We start from the raw sequence: 18281 nt of genomic DNA, 5'->3' as shown, positions 1-18281 counted from the left end.
ATCATCCGGTTAGAAGTTTTGAAGGAAATACGGCAGTCAGCGATGGACTATTCGAAGGATTATAACATTTGACATTTAAAAAATTCCATTTACCAATATGCTACAGTCCGTAGTTGGCAGGGAACTTCAATATCGTTTCAAAACAAAGTGTGTAACAGAACGCGGAGCCAATTGTTACTTTCAAATGATGTCATGAAGGACATACGAGTCGTTGTCTATGTTTTCCAATTTCATTAAAAACAAGTAAGTAGCACAGAAGTATGTCATATACAAAACCAAATATTCTTCCCATAGTTAAACTAAACTAGAAATTAAATGTAAAACATTGCCTGGATATACTTACATATAGTTGTTAATTCTGCAGGAGTCCACGAGATATTGGCCTATAATTCTCTCTCTTTTTTCTGTATAGAACTCTCTAAACCTCTTTCCCCCTCTGCTGGTGATTCTGCATTAGTAGACAGAAAACATAACCACGCTGGGTATAAATTAGGTCACCGCAAACGAGTAAACATCAGGAATAGCATACCACCTTACTCAGTGTTGTACCACAATAACTACGGGATATTAGCCAGTGCAATTTTAGTAACTGTCTATTTTCCCATGACAGATGACGATATACAGCTGGTATTCTGTCCTCATTCCTCGTTAATAATTGTGTTTACTGAAAATTAATTGTTGGGATTTAAAATATCCCTCAACGTGCAGCAATGATCAGTCTATGACATCATGAAGGAGGAAGTCTCTGTTTTAAGAGGAGTGAGAAACACTCTTATCTTCTGAATATATAAATCGCATTGCTATGTGTAAACATATACAATATTTTTTCCATTAGAATATCTTTGTGAGACCCTGACAAATTTATACACAGAGCTGTATTTTATTCCGGCAAATACAACTGTGATATCACCCTCTTGTCTGGGAAATAAATAGTACATCTGTGTTCCTTTAGCACAACGAACTCTACTTAAATAATTGTTCTCTAGGACTATTTACTTATCGTAATTCCATGTAAAACTCAAATAGGCGTATACATTTTAAATAGAGGAAGTAACTATAAATAAATAGTCGTGGGAGAAGATTAACAAACAGAAAGGTGTTGGATTTAAAAAAATGCAGTTATTGGTTGAGACTCTGAGCGCCGCTGTTCACCAATCCGGCAGAGAAATGGGAAGAGAGATCCAGCCAGCCCCGCCCGCAGCTACGCAGCACAGAACACAGAGATCAGAGTCACACTTACTCAGCGGGATTTTACAGATAAATATCTATGAAACAGTCTTAATTTTAACATCAGTGATTGCGAAAACAAAGAACTGCGGCTAAAAGAAAATACACATCTGACTGGGAATCAGAGCACTATATACATCCGGAGAAAAATGGAGGATATACAAAGTCTCCGGGACTGCAAACGGCGAGTCCTGTTTTGTTTTTTAATGGTTACCGTTTGGGAGGCGGTTTCTGGGCAGACTCGCTATTCGATCCCAGAGGAAACGCACAAAGGCTCTTTCGTGGGGAATATAGCAAAGGATTTGGGACTTGAACTAAAAGAGCTCTCAGACCGCGGTGTCCGCATTGTTGCCAGAGGTAGGAGTCAGTATTTTGCTTTGAATTTTAAGAATGGCCATTTATACACCACAGACAGAATAGACAGAGAGGAGATCTGTGGCCGAACAGAGATATGTTTGATAAAGTTTGAGGTTCTTCGTGAGGATAAAGCGAAGCTTTTTCCAGTTGAAGTTGAAATCACAGATATTAATGACAATGCTCCAGGCTTCCAATCAGATAAATTAGAGTTAAAAATCAGCGAGACAACAGCTGCGGGGACCCGGATTTCCCTGCAGCAGTCGCAGGATCCAGATGTGGGAATTAATTCTATCCAGAAATATCAACTGAGCAATAATACGCATTTTTCTCTGGATGTGCAAACTATAACCGATTATGTGAAATATGCCGAACTGGTGCTGGAAAAGTCTCTAGACCGGGAAGAACAGGATGTTCATGATCTAATCCTCACAGCCACTGATGGGGGAGATCCAGTCAGGTCCGGCACTGCGCAAATCCGCATTATTGTTCTTGATGCAAATGACAACGCGCCAGTTTTCACTGAGGCTATCTATACAGCGAAGGTTTTGGAAAATGTGCCGAAAGGTTCCACGGTGGTATCAGTAAAAGCCACTGATTCGGATGAAGGAGTCAATAAAGAGTTAAAATACTCATTCAGATCAATCGTGGAGAAAGCTTCCCAAATATTCCATTTGGATTCTAGGACGGGAGAAGTAACAGTCGTGGGGAACTTGGACTTTGAAGAAGCTGCGTTATATGAAATCGAGGTGCAAGCCCATGACGGGGGAGGCCTTTTCGACAGATCCAAAATTGTGATCCTTGTTAGCGATGTGAATGACAACGCTCCAGAATTGACGATCACGTCTCTCCTCAACTCGATCCCTGAGGACTCTCCCCGCGGGACTGTGATCGCCCTTTTAAATGTGCAAGATCTAGATTCCGGAGAGAACGGGAAGGTCACGTGCTCCATACCCAGCAACCTCCCCTTCCAGCTGAGGAAATCGTTAGATAATTATTACAGTCTGGTGACAGACAGAGCCCTGGACAGGGAGCAGGTGGCAGCATACAACATCACAGTGACCGTCAGGGACAATGGGACTCCTCCTCTTTCTACAGCCACCACGATCCCACTCCGGATTTTAGACACGAACGACAACGCCCCTTTCTTCGTTAAAACTTCCTACACCTCCTACGTCGCTGAGAATAACCCGAGAGGAGCCTCCGTTTTCTCCCTGACAGCGCATGACTACGACTTGGAGGACAACTCCCGAATTACTTACTCCATTACTGGAACTCAGATCCAGGAAGCTCCGCTCTCCTCCTCCATCTCCATTAACTCCGAGACCGGGGCTCTCTACGCTCTGCGCTCCTTCGATTACGAACAGTTCCGGGAGATTCGGTTCCAAGTGCAGGCTCAGGATGGGGGTTCCCCACCTCTCAGCAGTAATGTCTCCATCACTCTCTTTATACTGGATCAGAACGACAACAGCCCGCACATCTTACACCCCTCCTTTCCCACCGATGGCTCCACGGGAGTGGAGTTGGCCCCTCGCTCCTCCGAGCCGGGTTACCTGGTCACTAAGGTGGTGGCGGTGGATGCAGACTCCGGGCAGAACGCCTGGCTCTCCTACCAGCTGCTGAAGGCTACAGAGCCGGGGCTCTTCTCTGTGGGACTCCACAGCGGCGAGATCAGGACGGCGCGCTACTTTCTCGACAAAGATGCGCTCAAGCAAAGTCTGGTGGTTTTAGTGAAGGACAACGGGCAGCCTCCTCTCTCTGCCACGGCCACTGTGACGGTGGTGGTGGCTGACAGCATCCCCGAAATCCTCTCCGATTTAAGCAGCCTCTCAGCTCCTGCAGCAGACCCCCAGTCCAGCCTCACCTTGTATTTGGTGATCGCTGTGGCTTCCGTTTCCTGCTTGTTCTTTACCTTTATCATAGTGTTAGTGGCCCTGAGGCTCCGCCGGTGGAGAAACTCGCAGCTGTTTGACTCCTCGAGTGTGACGTTCAGTGGAGTTCCCGTCTCGCAGTTTGTGGGGCTCGATGGAGTCAGAGCTTTTCTTCACTCCTACTCACATGAGGTTTCTCTCACCACGGACTCCAGAAAAAGCCAATTCAACTTTCCCAAATCAAACTATTCAAATACTCTGAGTAGTGAGCAAACTTGTGAGATAAAGGATTCTATTCTAGTTATTGAGGATGTAAGCATTAATAACGGGGATCGGACCTCTGTTCAGGTGAGCTAAGGTTGTGTCTTCGTTCTGTGGGTCGAAAGTATATAATGTTAATTTCTCGGGCAATGTCTAATGAGGGGGAAAATGATGCTTTATGTTCGTTTGTGGGAGAAGGAAAGGAGGTAATTCCAGGCCCCCCTGAAGTCAATAGTGAACTGTGTCTTCTGTGTTGCAAATGTTGGCTCTTGGGGCATTAGGATATGTGTGACTTTTGATACATTAATTTTCAATCGTCTACCTTTTCTTTTTTAAATTGCACAATATATGTTTCTCTTTTTTCAGTGAAATTAAACCCTTTTAATGTTTGTTTGAAAGTAGATTCTCTTCCTGTATCTTCATATATCGGTTACCTACTTGGGATAGTACAGAAATTTCAGTGTATATAGTACTTCAATTTTGTTGGAAGACAGTTTGATTTGAAGACTGTGAACCTCTTAAATTTAACGTTGTAAAATAACTACCTAATTGTTTCCATAATATAATTTAATCACAAGTAAAATCATAGTTTTGTCCTATAATTTATCTTATGTTCTTTTATTTTTGTTTCCCTGTTGATATACATGTTCCCAATAGTCTGGCCTTTAATGTTTTAAAGTTATGGACCTTTTTTTATACAGCACGTTATATAAGCACCCACTCAGCATGCACCTTAAGACACCTGTATAAATGTAAACAAGTCAATAATCCTGTTGAAACAGATACTTTGCTGAGTCGGGTCATAATCATTACTTTATAATTATTTGTAGATTATTGACTTGTTTGGTGAAGATATACCTCTCAGCTTTAAGAGGATTAATCCATTTTTTAAACCGCTCATATCTATTATTATTATTATTATTATTATGTAAATGTCAGAAATGCAGAATTATGAAACTAGCATATATGGCATCATTATAATATGCAATAAAGTCTATAATTTTTGTTGTTTGTGTATTACCGTTGGGCCTTGAAACATTTAATGGTTTGATTCAACGTTTATAAAGGAGGTTATAGATGACATTGTAATAATTTTGTTATTAGAGAAAACATTCTCATACATAGTCACAATTATATATTTGAAATGAGAGCTAACTAGTCACTATATTAAATCCCTTGGTCGGTGGTAATGCAGTGAACTCTGACTCATATACAAAAACAAATGATCAGAGCCTTAGGTTGGATCCTGGTGTTGTCCTTTGAAGATTGGGTTTATAAGTGAAATTTTCAGAATTCCTTTTGATGTTTCCTATTTAGAACACTTAATAGTTCTAGTCTATTCTATTTTATATAGGCTCTTATACTGCACTCATCACCACAGTATCTGAGCTCTTTCCAGTAGTGTATTAAGTGACATGACTTATATCTGTCTTTGTTCTCTGTTAAAGAAGGCAAATTAAAGAAACGTGCCTTACACTTGGAGTGGAAGGTGGTCAGGTTTGTTAGTGTCCTTAGTTCGGGCGGGGCGGGGAGTTACTCCTAAAGACTTGGACTAGCCTCAATAAAGTTCTGTCTCCCATACAGACAAGCTTTTCTCTTATGGTAAAGAGTTCCTTTTTGCCAGAGGAGCAAAATTGTCCACCAAGATATTCATCCTGCATCTTTAGGCAATCTTTTTGATATCCTAGGCCTGAGGCTATACAGCACTTTGAATATGACTGATATATTGAACTTTATTCAATTCTTGTATGAGAAGCCAGGGTAGAGAGTAGAGGACAGGTTTGAAGTGCTACTGGTATCCTGTGTTGCTGAGAAGATGCACTACTGTGCTCTATACTATGTGGAATTTCCTTAGCATTGAAGATTTATGCCAGTCATATCACATAGCTGTAGACCAGTCAAGAGAATAACTGAGGTCAGGTCATCTTCTGCCAGGATGGGGAGTCTCCTAGCTAACCAGAGATGATAGAAAGTGCTACTTGTCCAAGAGAATGAGAACGGATGTCTGCCTTTTATCCATTGACTAAAGGAAATTATCCATCAGTGCCACTAAATCCATTTCAGTTCCATCTCCTGGGCTGAATCCAGATTGTGCCAGGTCTAGAATATTAACATTAGTTGTAGTTGGCCTTTGTGTATCTATTCTGTGAGTTTATTCAAGAATGGGAGGTTTTATGTTGGGTGGTATATGGCTAGAACTGATGTATCCAGGGTGGGTTTCTTTGATGTTGGTTAGACAACTGCATGTTCGAAGGAAGAAGGGTATATTCCCTCTCTGAATGTGGCATTGGATATTTTTGTCATGAGTGGCACCAGGTGCTCATGACTCTTTCACAAGTCAGGAAGGGCATGGATCTGATTCATAAGTCTTGGGTTGGGACCTTTTTAGAGTGTCCTTAACTTCTTGATGAGTGAATGCATTGAATTCTGTGAATGCATATGGTCTGTTGATTGGTGAGTATAGGTAGAGTGGATCCAGGCTACTTGAAAAGGTTTTCTTAATGTGCATGATCTTCTTAGTGAAGTAGGATGATAGTTCTTTGCAGGACTTGATACTCAGTTCTGATGCAGGTTGTAGTGTAATTAAGGATTAAGGAACTGGTTTACCACTCTGGGTAGCTCCTTATGGTAAGATTTGGCATCCTCAGTGGAGGCTAATAAGAGAGTTATTTTGGCCTGTAATAAAGCCTCAGTACAGGGTTTGAGGAACTTATTACATTTCATCCTCTGTGTATCAGCTTTTGTTTTCCACCATTAGCATGTCATTTGCCATCCCTCTTTCTTCATTCAGTGCAGAATGTCAGAAAACACAGGAATTCCGTATGGGCTGTGGAGAGGAAGTGGTCATTTGGGGACCATTCAGTCAATGATCAAGGCTCATGTACAGTGATAATGAGTCACCACATCCTCCTCTTCTCATTCTGTGGATGGAATGCTGTTGTTCTTTAGCAGCCTTTGGGATTTCTTGGGATCCATATGTCTTCATGGCCAAATCAGGATCACTGGTCTCATTGCTTGAGAGCTGGAAGATCTCTGACCACTGCTGTAATGAGGTGATGGTCTGTCCAAGACAGTGGCTGGGTTTTGATATCCTTGATCTTGACATCTAGTCTGATGCTCAGGTCCAGGGTATGACCAGCTGCATAGGCTGGACAAGAGATTACCAGTGAAAGTCCTAAAGAGGCAAGAGATTAGGTGAATTTTTGGGGGGTTGCATTTGCAGCCTTTTAAATATGTATGTTGAAATCTCCCAGGATGACAAGCTGGGGTATGTCACCACCATAACTGAAAAGGTATCAGTGAGCTCCTTTATGAATCCTTTAGTCAGTCATGGTGTTTAAATAAACATAAAAGCTACGTTAGCTTTGGCTCTGATTTCTATTGTCAGATGAATTAATTTGAATGTTGTCTTACTTTTTTTGATTTGATGTTTGATGAGAAGATGAATGCAGTGCTGTCTGCTGTCTTGTCTAGGTCTGTGATGCATCGAGTATCTTAGGAGGATGAAGTGGGCTAGAATGGGTGTCATCCAGCCAGGTCTCAATGATGCAGGCTATACTGGGTGCTTCATCACTGATGAGGTTATGATTTATTCTCCTGTGAATCATTCAATTTGTTCCTCAGGATGTGAGATCTTGGGAACCTGACCTGGATTATAACTGTTCAATCACTTGAGAATAAAAAGTTCTTACCTTAAATGAGCCCAATGCTTTGTTCTCTAAAGGATGGATTGCTCCCATTGGAACATCATGCTTATGCATCACAATTATATAATGCTATCCAACCAAGGGTTTGATCTTTGCTTACAGAAATCAACAGGAGTGTTTCTCCTCTGCCATCAGTTGGCTTTAGATCGGCCCCCAAGGGCATTAAAATTACAATGAATGTTAGTTTCCCAACAATCCTGTCTATTTAATAAGATTTTATTATCCCAATTTTAAACATGGGGAAGGTCAAGCACAGAGAGATTTAGGCCAATTTATTTTTCAAACCTGCATGCTTTAAATCAAGCATCTAAATTTTAAACACTTAAATAAGTGGTCTGTTTCAAGAGTTAGTAGTAGACAAAAATCCCAGTAAAATCAATTGGAAAACATGTTCCACATCCCTGAACATCAAGTCACTTACGTATATTTATAATTATGCATTTAATTACCTTACTTGAAGCACACAACATTGAAAAAATTGGCCTAAGTGACTTTCCAAATGTCATGCACAGGAATTTTGTGGCAGAGCTGACAAGAGAACCCAGATCTCTAGAACAGGGGTCGGCAACTTTTCAGAAGTGGTGTGCCGAGTCTTCATTTATTCACTCTACTTTAAGGTTTTGCATGCCAGTAATACATTTTAACGTTTAGAAGGTCTCTTTCTATAAATCTATAATATATAACTAAATGATTGTTATATGTAAAGTAAATAAGGTTTTTTAAATGTTTAAGAAGCTTCACTTAAAATTAAATTAAAATGCAGAGCCCCTCGGTCCAGTGGCTAGGACCCAGGCAGTGTGAGTGCCACTGAAAATAAGCTCGTGTGCGACCTTCGCCACCCCTGCCATAGGTTGCCTACCCCTGCTCTAGACTCAAGGCCCAATGCTTAAATCATAAAACCATTCATAGATTATTTTAAACAAAAATCAAAATTGGGCAAGAGTTTTGCACCTATGTTTTAATCCTGAAAGGGGAGTTGAAAAGTGTTCATTCTTATCGTGGAAGCCTGCCATACATTTTCAGCATCGAAATGGTTGACTTTCTTTGTTCTTTACAGATGAAATATAATGTTATCTCTTTCGTAAACAAGAGAAAGTCCACACGAGATCTCTCCTAACTTTGGTTGTTAAGGAACTGTGATGTCTTATATAAAATTAATTATAATACCGACAATCTATTTAATGTCATATTAATCCTCCAGTAAATTACTTCTATTATATTGAATCAACCCGTTGATTTCTCTGAGGCAGATATATTGTAATCCAAAATCAAAGTGTAACTTTGCACTTTTTCAGAGTGAATCTAACTCATTCAGTTTTACTGCTTTCTCAAAATACCTGTCTTGAGGACTGTCTTGTTGTCTGTCGCTTTATAATCTTCGACCCTCCAAAATTAGTCATGTGGAAGAACTTACACTTCCTCCTGTTTTGGGCGCCTGTGATTTCTCCTCTCACGATGCAATTCATTTAGCGTTGCAATTCTCTCACTAAGACTCAGAGTGCCGCTGTTGGCCAATGCGGAGCGAGGGCTGCAGCCGGAGATCCACCGGAGCCCACTGCAAAGCGATTATACTGTTACGCAGTGCAGATCTCGGATGAAGGAGAGCAGAGGGACAGTGTTTCTGCCAAAAGAAATCCTTGCTTCCGCGGTATCGGATTTCCGAGGTAAAATTAAGCACGGGACTGGATTTTATTTATATTTTATTACGGAGGATTTTTACAATCTGAGGGGAATTTGGTCCGGAATATCTATTCAAAATACACCGGGAAAGGAAACAAAGCCGCTGAGAGTGACTGAGATGGAAACCAGAAACAGACGGACAGCCGGAGCAGTGAGACTGCAAATACTGTTGTTTCCCTTCTTATTCTCTTTGTTCTGCCGGGCGGTCTCGGAGCAGATTCGTTATTCGATTCCTGAGGAAATGGCCAAAGGGTCCCTAGTGGGGAACCTCGCCAAGGATTTGGGGCTGAATGTGAGAGAACTGCCTCTGCGAAAGCTCCGTGTGAATTCGGAAAATAAATATTTCACTGTAAATGAGGAACATGGCAACCTGTATGTAAATTACAGGTTAGACCGGGAGAAACTATGCGGCGAGAAACCCCTTTGTGTCTTAAATTTAGAAGTTGTGGTTGAAAACCCTTTAAATGTTTTCCACGTGAACGTCGCAATCCAGGACATTAATGATAATATACCGCAGTTCGTTAAAAATAATATCGATTTAGAAATTAATGAATTAGCACAACCTGGTGCGCGATTTCCGCTAGAACCTGCGCAAGATCCCGATGTTGGAATCAACTCACTGCAGAGTTACCATCTTAGTCCAAATCCATATTTTGTTTTGGAACTGAAGGAAAATCCGGACGGCAACAAATATGCAGAATTAGTGTTAGAGAAACCTTTGGATCGAGAAAAAGAAAGGTCTCTTCATTTAATCTTGTCCTCCGTGGATGGGGGAGAGCCAGTCAAATCGGGGACAGTTCCGATTAAGATTAACATTATTGATGCCAATGACAATCCCCCTATATTCACTGAAAAAATCTACAAAGTCAGCATGAGAGAAAACCTACCGAAGGGAACCTTAGTGCTTCAGGTGAAAGCGACTGACGCGGATGAAGGTACAAATTCCAAAATAACATATTCTTTTAGCAACATACCGCAGAGCGCGCAGCAACTGTTCGGTTTGGATGCTAGTAATGGAAAGATTACAGCAAAAGGTATTTTGGACTTTGAAGAAAAAAATAGCTACACGTTTGACGTGGAAGCCAGAGATGAGGGAAGTCTGACTGCCCACTCTAAAGTTCAAATAGAAATTCTCGATGAGAACGACAACGCCCCCGAAGTGACATTGACATCCGTATCCAGTCCCATTCCCGAAGACTCACTACCCGGAACAGTGATAGCTCTGATCAAAGCCCGTGACCGCGACGATGGAGAAAATGGAGACGTCGCCTGTCGCATTCAAGATAATTTGCCATTTAAAATAATTTCATCTACTAATAATTACTACAAGCTCCTCACAGACAGCCCCCTGGACAGGGAAAGGACCCCGGAGTACAATATCACAATCACAGCCACAGACAAAGGCTCTCCCCTGCTCTTCACCCAGAAAACCATCCTGTTGCAGATCTCGGATATCAATGACAACGCCCCGGTCTTTGAGAAACCTTCCTACACCGCCTATGTGCCAGAGAACAATCCCTCGGGGGCCTCTATTTTCAATGTAGAAGCCTCAGACCGGGATCTGGACCGGAACGCCCGAGTCACTTACTCCATCCTGAGCAGCAACCTCCAGGAGGTGCCTCTCTCCTCCTACATCTCCATTAACTCCCAGACCGGAGCTATCTATGCCCAGCGCTCCTTCGACTACGAGCAATTCCGGGAGTTGGAAGTGCAAGTGAAGGCCCAAGATGGAGGGTCTCCGCCTCTCAGCAGCAATGTCACCGTCAGGGTGTTTATTCTGGATCAGAATGATAACGCCCCTCGCATCCTGTACCCTTCCCTGGGAGCCGATGGCTCCGCCTTGTTCGAGATGGTCCCTCGCTCGGCCGAGGCAGGTTATCTGGTGACTAAGGTGGTGGCGGTGGATGCTGACTCAGGACACAATGCCTGGCTCTCCTACCATCTGTTCCAGGCCACGGAACCGACTCTGTTCAGCATGGGGCTGCACACCGGGGAGATCCGGACAGCCCGCGCCTTTGCGGACAGAGATGCTGTGAAGCACAGGCTGGTCACCCTGGTGAAGGATAACGGGCAGCCGCCTCTCTCCGCCACAGTGACTCTCAACCTGGTGTTTGCCGAGAACTTCCAAGAGGCTCTTCCGGAAATGAGCGACCAATCGGGTGACTCGACACCTCAGTCTGATTTACAGTTTTACTTGGTGCTGGCTTTAGCCTTGATCTCATTTTTATTCCTCCTGACAATGGCACTGGCCATTGTGATGAAATTGCGAAGTTCAAGGAAACCTAAATTACTTCCGTGTTTTGGTCGTGACCCTTTTTGCAAGACTGTACCTACATTCCCACCAAATTTTGGAGATGGTACTTTGCCTTATTCTTATCAGCTATGTTTATCCTCAGAATCTAAGAAAAATGAATGTTCTTTCCAGAAACCTAATGCCCAGATATCAGAGAATATTCTGTGCAGTGAGAACTCTGGGACCTTACTTATGAACAACGGATGTAGCGTCCTAACATCTGAAATGGAAACTGCTGAAGTGGTAAGTTTCTAGTTCTGTGATTTATATGATTTTTAGATCTATTACTTGTTTTCATAATTGTACAAGTCTAATCTTCCTTAAATAGTAAAGGAGACCTTTGTTAAACTGTTGTTATTTTTGTAGGATTTACCGGCACTCAAAATTGCATGAATTTGTTTTCACTGTACCACGTTCGGGGGGTGGATCAGTGTTATTTCCATTTTACAGCACATGAAGAAGTAAAATAACTTTCTTAAGGTCAGAAAGGAGAAGTATAATAGAATAAACTCAGATTTCTTAAGTCCCCTCCATTGCCTTAACAACCACTCTGTCCTGCATCTCCAAGGAAGAATATCCTTCCTCTCATTTCAGTGGATTTCTTTACAATAACTACATTTCTTGGAGCCCTTTTATAATTTAAGCGGGTTGTACTGCTTCTTGTGAGTAGGAAAAATAATATACATTAACAATGTACTTAAAAAAAACTTTAAAAAAACTTTTTAATTGCTTCTTTGGAAGAATTCCTTATTTGCTATTCCATGGGAAATTGAATAATTATTCCCAGATAGAAAAAGATTCTGTTATTCATTTTAAGTGTCACATCTCTTTCATTTTACAGATACACAATTACATATCTGTAAAATACACTAATATAGTGTTCAGATGTCATTGACATGGCTTTCTAGAAACTGCATTATTCATCTGTGGCAAAATCTTCGATCAATTATTCAGGTCCTCATAACCAGGTGAAAATAACGCCTGACCTGGGCCTTGGGCCCCTATAATTAGAAGTGGACATTCTGTATTTAGAGAATGGGAGGTGTATTCTTCTGTGAGTTGTTGTTATGTCAGTTCTTTGAACCTGATCTACGGATTGGAATGCTGATTATTGTCCTGGAGGAACTCAGTTAGTGGGCAGGGTGATGGTAATGGTTTGTAGGTGATGATGTGTGGTTCCAAATGTCTCTGCCTGGTTTGGGCATATCTAATGCTCTTGCAGTACAAAGGAGCCTATAGCGTCTCATAATACTAGATCTTCTAAAACTGAATGTGGATATTGCCAGATAAAAATACTGAATACAATATTTAATATTACCCATTAGGCAGAGTACATACAAACAGACAGCTTGTGTTGCCAGATTATCAATATAATGCCATTTGTCCACTCTCACAAAGTATTTGACCTCCTGGTTTGCCTTGCTATATTGCTCATGGTATTTGTCCTTTAGCTTCTGGAATTTTGTGTCTAAAACTTTTTTCTTCAGGGCTCATCTGGTTTCTATGGCATTCCATGTGCTGGGTGTAATTCACTCCTTCCTTCTCTTTTGCCTGTAGCCTAGACAGGCTTCATGGCTGTTTATAAATTACTGTTACTTTGTCCCACTTCTAGTTGATCTCCTCATCTGCATTCCCCTCCTCTTCATCAAGGTCTGCAAGTGCTTGAAACCTGTTCTTTAACTGCAGAATGAAGGCTTTCTGTATTTCAAGGGACTTTAGCTTGTCAATATCATAACACCTATGTCCCTTAATTGGTGGACTCTCACTTCTCAGTTTTAGCTTGCTAGAGGCTGTCACGAGGTGGTGGTTGCTGCCAACATTTGCACCCCTTCTCACTTTCACATCTGTCAATGAGCATCGCCATTTGCCATTGATCATGATATGGTCAATCTGGTTCTTAGTTCTGCCATTTGGAGATCACCATGTCAGCTTGTGAATTTCACAATATTCAGATAGGGTTCCACTGATGACTAGGCCATTCATATTACAGAAATCAACAAGCCTTTCTCCATTTTCATTCATGGTGCCACACCCATGTCTTGCCATTGCTCTGTCATTGTTTGTGTTGTCCTTACCGACCTTGGCATTCAGGTCTCCCATGATGATAGTTAGGTTGTGGCATGATGCTCTCTCTAACTCCACCTGTAGTGTAACGTAGAATTTGTTCTTTACTTCTTCATCATTGTTATTTGTTGGAGCATAGCACTGAATCAGGGTGACATTATTACACCCTCATGGTATTATCCATCATCCTGTCCAGAAAATAGCAATTTTTTTCATGAGGCTGTTGTTAATCTTCCTGATCCCATCCATCTGCTCTCGCTGACACCCAGGATGTGTAAGCTGTAGCGTCTCATCTCAGCTGTGACCTGAGCTAGCTTCCCTGTTTCATACATTATCCATATATTCCAAAAAACAAGTTTGGGTTTTGTCTTGGTGTTGAGCATTGCAGTCTTCATGCCACTGGCTTCCTTTTGGCTTTCACCACTGGCAGTCATATGGGTCATTGACTCCTGAAGGCCATCACCCACAGTAATGGTCGATTTCTCCATCACTGCTTCCATAACACATTTTGTCTTTTATGGGACAAGATTGTTAGCCATGTGCCTAACCCCTAACCTTGAGGACCAGGGTGTCTGTTTTGTCTGGCCCCTTCCTCACAGACCAATCCAACATGGTTGAACCTACCAGAAGCAAAAACCCCTGCTGACACAGACTCTGGCGATTGTTAGAGCATGCAAGCTGTCCCGCAACGACAAGGCACAGACACCAAAGGACAGTACAATACAACCCCTCAATATTACCATATAGTCATTGTGTCTGGAGTGACTGATGAACATGGGTGCCAAACTCAGGGCAGACTGTTACAAACCAGGGCACAACCCCCAAACTGGTTGTGTGTTCAATAATAATTTTCACCAACCAGATACTAAGTGCAGGGCCGGCTCTAGGTTTTTTGCTGCCCCAAGCCAAAAAAAATTTTGGCTGCCCCCAACCCCAGCCCCGGGCCCCCCCCCCACCCCGCACTCCCCTGCTGCCCCAGCCCTGGGTTCTCCCCCACCCACCCACACCCTCTGCTGCCCCAGCGCTGGGCTCCCCCCTTTCTCCCCCACCAGTGCCCTCCCCCCACACCCCCTGCCACCCCAGCCCTGAGCTGTCCCCACAACCTGCACCCTCCTGCTGCCCCAGCCCTGGGTCACTGGTAACTCACTCCCAGGACCGGTCATTCAGCAGGAATTTTGGCTGTGCACAGAACACAGACATGATTGGTTCCCATATGGTTACAGAACTGCAGTAAAGTGGAACAATTTTCAGCTTGTGTGATTGGAGGATATCTGGATGCATATTATAAGACTGTCCTACATAAATGAGGAAAAGTTGAGGTGCTTTTATTATTCTTTTGTTCCACTTTTTCTTTCTATGGGGAATTTGCCAATGCAATATCACTGTCTTCCTTTTAAACAAATAAAACTAAAAAAAGGCAATGGCTGTTGAAAATAGCAATTCCAGTCCTAAAAACCACTGGGAAGCATTTCTTGCTCAATTTTATCCTACTTTTTCTACAGCAAGTTACAATGGATCAGTATATTTGATTTGGGAGAAATGAAGTAACAGCTGCCTGAATTGAGCTTGAGCACTCCTGAATTTTGAGGGTGTTCAAATCTGGAAGGCAGGTGCTACATTCCCTTTCTGAATATTAGCTATATCTGGAAAGGAAAAGTCAATTTCTGCTTCCATGGCTCAGAAGTGGAAATCCTCCTAAGTCTCTGGTACTGTATCTAAAGCTGCCCAGGTCCAGAGCCTCCCCTCCCTTACTTTTCATTTTAAATTCTAGTTGGATCCACGTAGCTCCCTTGCTAGGCTTCAGATAGAGAGGGGCACTGTCCATTTAGACCACCCAATTCCTTCTTTTGGGGCTTTAAGGTGAGGTCACACCAGTATCCCTAATCCAGTCTGGGGAAGTCTTCTGAAGGAGATATCTGGGGCAAAGCCTTCTACTCCTTGGGCATTCTTATTCCCTATTCACAGTGCCACCCCTTTCAACTCACAGCAAGCTGCAGCATGGCTCAACTACCTCACTCCCTACCCCTCCCTTTCCTGTTGATATCTGCCAAGGGATTGCTGGGAAATGTAGCTCTTTTCCTGCTCCAGGGCTGTCTCTATAGGCAGGGAGCTAGGCAAGGAACTACAGCTCCCAGGGTCCCGTAGGTTCTCAGCTCCCATGCTGGATACCCAGCTGCTCCATGGCTCCGCTTCTGCAGGGTTGTGAGGGGAGAGGAAGTGAGTTTAAAAAAAAAGGATGGTTTGAATGCCACCCCCTGCAAATGTGCTGCCCCAAGCACCTGCTTGTTTTGCTGGTGCCTAGAGCTGGCCCTGACTAAGTGTGAACTCCTCAAGCACTATAGCAGCCTTAACATGGAGTCACAGACAGTCCCTTGGGCAGTCCAGTCTATCATGCCACCCGGGCAAGCTTTCCTTCATGATAGATGGTCCCTTTCACCAAAAATGACAATAATATTCAGGTTACTCCCAGTCCCAAAGGACCAGTCACTTACCCCAGGTCAATTGTACCTTAGATCTCTCACCAAAGAAAATGCTTGTAGCCAATTCTATAATACCAAATAGAGATTTATTAACTAAGCAAAAGAAATAAGAGTTATTTACAAGGTTAAATCAGGTAAACATACACGCAAAAATGAATTACAGTCTGAGTTTTCAAAAAGTAATATAAGCTGCTATAATGTGCAAGCTCTGTATGTCCTTTAATATGGGATGTATTAGCAGAAGTATTGTATGCTAGACACAAGGAGTAATTCTGCCACTCTACTCCATGCTGATAATGCCTCAACTGGAATATTGTGTCCAGTTCTTGGTGCCAGATTTCAGGAAAAATGTGGACAAATTGGAGAAAATCCAGAGGTGAGCATAAAAAATGATTCAAGGTCTAGAAAACGTGGCCTATGAGGAAAGATTGAAAAAACTGGGTTTGTTTAGTCTGGAGAAGAGGAGACTGAGGTGGGATATGATAACAGTTTTCAGGTACACAAAAGGTTGTTAGAAGGAGGAGGGTGAAAAATTGTTCTCCTTAACCTCTGAGAACAGGACAAGAAGCAATGGTCTTAAATTGCAACAAGGGAGGTATGACAGGTAGTCTACACACCACTGGTATGGTGCCTCCTCCTGGGCATTCTAGGGAATAGCTCACCATGTTGACACCTATCCCTATGGTTGCAAGTCATCCCCCCACCTCTAGCTCTTTTTCTGCAGTCCCTCTCTCCCTCTAGGAGCTGCTGCAGTCTCTTCATGACTCAGCCCTGTGGCTAGGTCACAGTCATGGTTTCCCTTTCCAGGGGGTGGGAGGAGGCGGGAGGCTATTCTCTCAAACAGGCTCAGGCAGTCTTCCTATGGACTGCCCCTCCAGTGCCACTACCCCAGAGGCTAGCTGGGGAACCCAGGCCTGCCCCCTACCCCAGGTTCCAGCTCAGAAACCCTCTAGTCAACAGTCAAGATTTGTTTCACTCCGTACCTTGCTGCATTTCCCTGAGCCCTTTTCTACTCTTTTGGCTCTCCCTTCCTTCTCTGGGTCTGCCAGTTTTACCACTGTAACTCTGCCTTTGTGGGTCACAACTGAGAATTCCAAATTCAGGACAAACTGCTGAGAAATAGGGCAGACACACCCCAAAACTGGAGGTTATTCTGCCATGAGATGGACCAAACCAACAACAAAAGTAAACTTCTGTTTCACCACACTGGCTAGCAAGAAGTCATAAAAGCAGTTTCCTTAGGCATTCCAGTCTTTATATCACCACCAAAAACACTGGATTTAAACATGAGTGGTTCTTTAAAATCAATCTCCTCAAATAAAAGGTTCTTCTGATCCCAAAGGACCAGCCACACATCCAGGCCAATATACAACTCAGACCTTACCCAAAAATCATGCTGTTGCCAATCTAAAATCTAACGGTTTATTTATAAAAAGAAAGAAAGGTGAGATTTAAAATTGGTTAAAGGAATCAAACACATTCAGTAATTGCAAAGTTCTTGGCTCAGGCTTGTAGCAGTGATGGAATAAACTGCTGGCTTCATAAGTCTCTGGTTGGTTTCAAATCATTGGAAGGTCCTCAGTCCCTTGGTTAGAATACTCCCATTAGTATAAGTTCATAGTCCAGAGGCTTGAGCAGGAAAGGGGCTGGAGTAGGATAGAGGCAAAATGGAGATGTTTCCAGGGCCTTTCATAGCTTTTACCATATGGAGGGAAACCCATTGTTTCAAACAAAGACCTCAGCACAGCTAGTGGAAAATCACAGGTGACAAGATATTGATTGGAGTCACATGGGCAAGTCACATGTCCATGCATGACTTCACTTAGGCATAGCAGGAAGCCATTACCTGTACTCCAGACAGAACATTCCCAGGCCAATCCATTCAGTGTAGATAGGCGTCTTCCATTGTAAGTTAAGTGTTTTTTGATGGGCCACTCACTTGAATAGTCCCTCCAAAATGTGCTGACTAAATACCTTGTGGATGTTACCCCAGGAGCAAACATTTTGAAATCCAAGTATAGAGCCAACAGTCATAACTTCAAATACAAAAATGATACATGCATATATATAGCATAATCATATTCAGCAAGTCATAACCTTTCCAGAGACATCTTACTTGACAATCTTTGTACAAGATTTGTTGCAAATGTATACCAGTGGGTGCAAAAATTATCTATCTGGTCATATTTTATTGGATAACATCACAACCACTCCCTCCTCCCAGGAAGGAGTTGCAGTCTCCATATCTCTGCAGCCTCCAAACACTCCTCTCTTGACCGGGAGGGACTGCAGCCTTCCCCAGCAGCCCCTTCTGTTGCTGGATTCCTGGCTTGTATACGCCCCG

The 18281-nt window shown here is 42.8% G+C and overlaps 1 protein-coding gene across 17 annotated transcripts in view; it reads left to right on the top strand.

Annotated features, from left to right (window-relative positions):
• Positions 1–18281, top strand: part of LOC123376084 (protocadherin gamma-A4-like) — a 360280-nt gene that overhangs the window by 184357 nt on the left and 157642 nt on the right. The window contains exon 1 of one of the 17 annotated variants that reach the window (XM_045027777.1): positions 1263–3800. The exons of 15 other annotated variants lie outside the window; for them this stretch is intronic. In XM_045027777.1, coding sequence (XP_044883712.1) covers positions 1377–3800 — 2424 coding nt within the window. In that variant the 5' untranslated portion in view covers positions 1263–1376. Of the gene's footprint in view, positions 1–1262; positions 3801–9326; positions 11637–18281 lie in introns of those variants that run through there. One more of the 17 variants, XM_045027799.1, reaches the window with a different exon arrangement.

The sequence above is a fragment of the Mauremys mutica genome, chromosome 8 (assembly GCF_020497125.1).
Source record: "Mauremys mutica isolate MM-2020 ecotype Southern chromosome 8, ASM2049712v1, whole genome shotgun sequence".
Taxonomy (NCBI): Eukaryota; Metazoa; Chordata; order Testudines; family Geoemydidae; genus Mauremys; species Mauremys mutica.
The sequence above is the reverse complement of the archived record's forward strand: the minus strand, read 5'-3'. Positions and strand labels throughout refer to the sequence as shown.